General features: G+C 69.7%; 1 protein-coding gene across 2 annotated transcripts; it reads left to right on the top strand.

Annotated features, from left to right (window-relative positions):
• The first annotated feature begins 473 nt into the window (after nt 1-473).
• Nucleotides 474-5,059, top strand: LOC142094327 (dnaJ homolog subfamily A member 1-like). 2 transcript variants are annotated; one of them, XM_075176349.1, is made up of 8 exons: nt 477-541; nt 1,504-1,654; nt 1,730-1,928; nt 2,743-2,847; nt 2,941-3,168; nt 3,248-3,478; nt 3,583-3,683; nt 3,767-5,059. In XM_075176349.1, the coding sequence occupies exons 2-8, from the start codon at nt 1,523-1,525 to the stop codon at nt 3,992-3,994; spliced, it is 1,224 nt and encodes a 407-aa protein (XP_075032450.1). In that variant the 5' UTR covers nt 477-541; nt 1,504-1,522; the 3' UTR covers nt 3,995-5,059. The 2 variants fall into 2 exon arrangements, with proteins under 2 accessions (XP_075032449.1, XP_075032450.1); XM_075176348.1 differs by having other exon boundaries at nt 474-541; nt 1,504-1,928.
• The last annotated feature ends 699 nt before the right edge of the window (nt 5,060-5,758 follow it).

Here is a 5,758-nt window from a genome sequence, read left to right as displayed (position 1 = left end):
TCTCCCCAGAAAGGCTCCCGGCTGGGGGCCAGCACCCCCCCGCCCAAAAGCCTCTCCCTGTTGGAGGGCACCAGGCAGGGGAGGGCAGGACCCCCCCCCCCCCGGGACCCCCGGCCCCGCCGGGTCGGGCCCCGCTGGGGGCGGGATCGGGCCCGCCGCGCACCACGCCGCCCCCTGCAGGACGGCCGCGGCGTTCGGAATTCCCACTCTTTTCTCTGATTGGCCATCCCGTTCAAACCAATGAGAGAGGAGGTCTCCGCCGAGGAGGCGGACCCGGTAGATATCTTAGCCAATCGGAAGCCGGAGAGACGCTCCACCTCCCGAACCGGCCCGGAAGAGCCTTCAACCAATGAGAATCGGGGCGGAGGGGAGGGGGCGCGGCGGTGGGCGGGCGACTGAGGGAGTCGCGGCCAATGGGCGCGGCGCGAGGGGCGGAGGGGGCGGTCCCCGCGGGGCTGTTCCTAGCCAATGGGGAGCGCGGGGGGCGGGTCTCCGGCTTCCAGAGAGTTCGGAGACGGGTAGCGGAGCGGCGGCGGCGGCGGTGAGTAGGGGGCGGCCCCGGCCCCCCCCGGGGCCCCCCCGGGCCTGACACCCCGCTCCCTGCCCGGTCCTGCGGGGACCCCCGGGAGCGGGGGCCGGGCCCGGTGCCGGGGCCTGTTAGCCGAGGGGACGCGGGCCCCGCCTGCCGTGACCCGGCCCCGGTGGAGGGGGGGGGGGGCCCGGCGCCCCGCCGTGGGGCCTGTCTTTGGGGGTGCGCGGTGCTTTGGGGTGCCCCCCTGTCATGGCGGGGATCGGCTTTGGGGTGTGTGTTGCCCCCCCCCCCCCCCCCGCGCCGTGGGGTGCCCCGTGGGGGGTGGTCGCTGCCCCCACGCCCGCGCTGTCACGTCCCACCCGGGATGTCACATCGCCCGCAGACACCCCGACAGCCCCCCCCCCGCCTCCCCCCCGCCTCCCTGTGGGGGGGCTCGGAGGTGCCCGGGCGGGAGGGATCGCCAGCCCCCAAGTCCCCGGGTTGGACCTGGGGAGCGGCCCGAGCCGGGGCCCCGCGGGACGGATCCACTCGTGGCCCCGCGGGGGGGGGCTGCCAGCCCCGGGGGGGGCCGATCCGGTGGCGTTCCTCAGGAGGAGCCACTTATTTACCTCCTGCCAGGGGAGCCCGCAGCGGGCAGGGTGCAGGAGGACGGGCGCTTCCCCGCGTTCCCCCCCCCCGCGTGTCGCAAGATAAACACGTCCACACCCCGCGTGGGGCTTATCGGCTCCCGGCACATTGCCCAGCGCAGGGGGACAGGGCAGCCTCCGCCACCCCGCGCCCCACGGGATGCTGCTGCTGTGGGGAAACTGAGGCAGGGCTATGCGAGCCGGGCGCAGGGTGACTCCGCGGGGAGGAGAACAGGGATAAAACCCCTTGGTGGGTCCCATGGGTGGGGGGTCCTGGGCCAGGGAAAGGTAGCGTGGGATGGGGAGGGGTCCCGGACGGGGGCTCACGGCTCTCTCCTCTCGCAGCACATCAGCAGTGAGGAAGATGGTGAAGGAGACGGGATACTACGACCTGCTGGGTGTGCGACCGGGAGCCAGCCTGGATGAGATCAAGCGGGCGTACCGGCGCCTGGCGCTGCGCTACCACCCCGACAAGAACCCCAGCGAGGGCGAGCGGGTAGGTGCAGCCCCCCACACCCCCACCCAGCTCGCTTTCCCCCTCATCTCACCCGCTTTTTTCCCCCCTCCCCAGTTCAAGCAGATCTCCCAAGCCTACGAGGTGCTGTCGGACGCCCACAAACGGGCGCTCTACGACCGCGGCGGGGAGCGGGCCATGAAGGAAGGCGGCCTGGGGAACCGAGGAGGAAGCGGTGGATTCGGCTCCCCCATGGACATCTTCGACCTCTTTTTCGGCGGGGGAGTGCGGATGCGTGGCCGGGCGGACAGGCGAGGTACCGGGACCCCGAGTGCTGGGAGGCGGGGGGGCTGACACCCAGGGACGGCGCAGCGCTGGCTCCGGGGGGCACCGGGATCCGGTTGGCAGCCCGTGGGCCACCTCCCTCCCCGCGGTGCACAGCCCGACGCCGTTCCTCGTCATCCTCATTACTTTCTCCATCTGCCCCTCTTCAAAGGGCCCTTCCCTGTCCCTGTCCCAGCTTTCCCCCGCCGTCCCCAGGGCTGGGGCTGAGTCAGCCCAGCGCTGCCCTCGGCTCCCCGCGAGCCCCCGGGGGGAGGCTGCAGCAAGACGCAGGGCGTGCAGGGCTGCTCCGGTGACTCTACGGATGCTTTTGGCCTGGGTCACGGGGAAGAGGGTGACTCGCCACGGCGTTTCTTGCTGAAGTGGCACGATTTAATAGCAGGGCAATTAGGAGGCCAAGGGGAGCGTCTCGGCGACTGCAGGCAGAGCCTCTCTCGCCGGGTGGAGGTGATAAGCAGCTGGAGGGCGGCCGGGCGGCGGAGGGCCCTGGGGTAGGAGCCATGCCACGCTGGGGACCCGGGGCTGCCCCGGGGCAGCTGGCAGGATTCGGGCTTGGAAGAACCCTGCTAGAGGGTCCCCTGAGCCCTCAGGCCAAGCCAGGCTTAAAGCTGTTTCTGCTCCTGCCGCCGTCCCCGAGGATTAAGCGGGACTGGAGGGAAGCTGTCAGCCGCCGCTCCCCGTGGAGAACCGGTGATGCCGAGCCACGGCGGCCGGCATCCATCTGGTCGTGGCTCGGGGTGTGGGGTGCGGCCGGGCGCTGATCCGGGCTCTCCCCTCCGTCCGTCCAGGGAAGACGGTGGTGCATCAGCTCTCGGTGTCGTTGGAAGATCTCTACAACGGCACCACGCGCAAGCTGTCCCTGCAGAAAAACATCATCTGTAGGAAGTGCGGAGGTGAGCGCCGGAGCGGCCGGGCTGCGGGGTGAGCGGGGGTCCTCCCCAGCGCCGCAGCCCACCCCCTCACCCCTCTACCTCCCCTCGCCGCAGGTTGCGGGGTGCGGGAGGGCGCCCAGAGGAGATGCCCCAAGTGCCACGGCTCGGGCATGGAGGTTCGCATCCACCAGCTGGGACCCAGCATGATCCAGCAGATCCAGACGGTGTGTTCCCAGTGCCAGGGCCAGGGCGAGTGGATCCGGCCTCGGGACTGCTGCCTCACCTGCAACGGCCGCAAGGTCGTGCGGGAGAAGAAAATCCTCAGCGTTCATCTGGATAAAGGTGAGACGGGGCCGCGCGGGGAGCGGGGTCACCCCCGAAATGGCCCCCACGCCCTGAGCTCTCCCCGTGCACCCCACAGGCATGAAGGACGGGCAGAAGATCACCTTCCACGAGGAAGGGGACCAGGTTCCCGGCCTGGAACCCGGGGACATCATCATCGTCCTGGATCAGAAGGAACACCCCGTTTTCCGACGCAGCGGTGACGATCTCATCGTCAAGAGGGAGATCAGCCTGGCAGACGCCCTCTGCGGCTGCCGACAGGTCATCCGCACCCTGGACAACAGGACCCTGCTCATCTCCTCCCAGCCAGGTGGGGTGGGACGGGGTGGGGTGCTCTGTGATACCCCTGCAAGGAGCTGGGGGGGGTGCCAGGAGCTGCCAGGCGCAGCGAGGTGACGCTAAGCTCTCTCTCAGGTGACGTTATCCGACCCGGGGACCTGAAGTGTGTCCCCAACGAGGGGATGCCCGTCTACAGGAGCCCCTTCCAGAAGGGAAAACTCATCCTGCAGTTCCAGGTAAGGAGCCGGAGCCGGTGTCCCCCATCCCCGGGGTCCCTGCGTGTCCGTGCCGTGCCTCCATCTCCCCTCTCCGATCGCAGGTGAAGTTCCCCGAGCCCGGCTGGCTCCCCACCGACCGCCTGCGCCAGCTCCAGGCCTTCTTCCCGCCCCAGGAGGAGGTGATGGCCACCGAGGACACGGAGGAGGTGGAACTCAGCGATTACACGTCCCACGGCGGGCCGGGCCGACGGCCCTACACCGGCGAAGCCTACCACGAAGACGACTTCGAGGACGGCATGCGCCAACACGTCCAGTGCCAGACCTCATAGCCGGGGCGGGGAGGGGGCCGGAGCCCCCCGCGGCGGCAGCCGGGCTCGTCCCACGGGGTGGCGGGGCAGGGCTGGGGCCGCTCGGCGGGGAAAGCGGGGGGCTCGGAGAGCCGTCACGTTCAGGGATGTACATAGGTCGCCTTTCCGACAGCACTTAACCTCCCTCGCCCCTCCCCGGGGAGCCAGGGAGGGGGTTGCCCCGCTTTGGGGGGCCCCCCATATCTTCCCGCCGAGGGACGAGGCCCCCGCCCCGTGACCTGCCCTGGAGAGGGAGCCAGATCCTCCCTCCGGCTCCATCTCCGTGTGGGCGGAGGAGCCGCTGCTGCTGCGCTGGCCGTGGGCTCGGTGGCCGCATCCCAGCCGGTGGCAGCCCGGCGGGCGCATCCCGCAGCGGGACAGCGCGGCCCTGGACTGAGGAGGAGGAGGAGGAAGGTGCGGGGGCCGGGGGGGGCTTCACCCCTGCCTCAGTTTCCCCATCTGTGGTCCGGTGGGGCAAAGGAGCCGATTTGGGGAGGACGGGAACTGCCCGGCTCAGCCGCCGTCCCCTGCCGGGGTCCCCGCCACTGCCCCGCGGCGCCGTCCGGCCCCACGCCGCGGGGGTGCCGCTGCCGGGGCCCCCCGAGGTCCCTTGCTTTGCCCGTTTCTTTCCTTGCTGGAGCCTGGGTCAGGCCTGGGGAGCGGAGGGGGTTTCTCTTTTTCTCTTTGCACAGAACAGAAGGGGGTTGGGGGGGGGGACCCGTCCCTTTAATTTATTTTTGGAAGAATTTTAAAAATTTTTCTTTTTTTTTTCTTTTTTTTTTTTTTTTTTTTTTTTTTTTGGGGGTGGGGGGGAAGACTTTGTACATGGCATTAAAAGCAAATCCCGAGTCCGAGTGGCTGCGTGTTCCCGCAGCGGGGCCGTGCTCCCTGCGGAGAGGCCGGCGGGGTGCGGGCGGTGACTCCTGCTCCCCGCTTTGATCTGCCGGGTGTGCCTCAGTTTCCCCGGCTTTGCACAACAGGGAGGCGACCTGCAGGGCTCGGCCGGGGCCAGGAGCTGGGTCCTGCCCTCCCAGCCCCCCCCACCCCCTCTTGCCATCCCTGCACCCCATCCTTGCCCCCCCACCCTGTTTCCCACCGCCCCTCATCCCAAGCCCCCCCAAAACGATCCTTAGACCCTGTGCATCGCATCCCCAGAGCCCCTCACCCTGCCGTGTTTCGTCACCCCCAGAGCCCTTTCTCCCACCCCCAGACTCCCCCCGCACCCCCTTATTACCCTCCATGGACCCCTTCACATCATCTCGGCATCCCAGGAGCCCCTCACGATGGAGGCAGACCCCCCCCCAACAACAGCCCCCCCCCCACTTTCAGCCCCCCCCCCACTTTCAGCCCTGCACTCACCCCTTGGGAGGGCACAGGAGTGGGGGGGGGGCTCCAGGCTGCGCTACGGGGCAGAGCCACCCTACCAAGTAGTGACCCCCCCCAAAAAAAAGACCCCACTGGGGGTTAAGGTGCACCCCAGAAAACACCCCATGTCCCCTTCCACGTGCAGCTGCCCTGCTGATACCCCCCCCCCCCCGCAATAGGATGGGGGTGAAACCCCTCGCCCGTGGGGAGCCCCAGCCTGGGGGTGCTGGTGGGGGCTGCAACCGGACCCCCCCCCCCCCCATCCATGCTGGGGCCCAGGAAAGCGTCCGGCGCCAGACGCGGCTGGAGTGGGGAGAGGAGGAGGAGGAGGAGGAGGAGGAGGAGGAGGCCGAGAACAATGCTGGCCGGCCGCCAGCCGCG

This window comes from Calonectris borealis, chromosome 29 (genome assembly GCF_964195595.1).
Source record: "Calonectris borealis chromosome 29, bCalBor7.hap1.2, whole genome shotgun sequence".
Classification (NCBI taxonomy): domain Eukaryota; kingdom Metazoa; phylum Chordata; class Aves; order Procellariiformes; family Procellariidae; genus Calonectris; species Calonectris borealis.
This window is presented reverse-complemented; position numbering and strand designations above follow the sequence as displayed.

Coding starts and splice junctions, on each gene's coding strand:
- LOC142094327 (XM_075176348.1), top strand. CDS start 1,523: ATGGTGAAGGAGACGGGATACTACGACCTGCTGGGTGTGCGACCGGGA. Junction 2,848..2,940: donor CATCTGTAGGAAGTGCGGAG/GTGAGCGCCGGA, acceptor CCCTCGCCGCAG/GTTGCGGGGTGCGGGAGGGC. Junction 3,169..3,247: donor CAGCGTTCATCTGGATAAAG/GTGAGACGGGGC, acceptor TGCACCCCACAG/GCATGAAGGACGGGCAGAAG.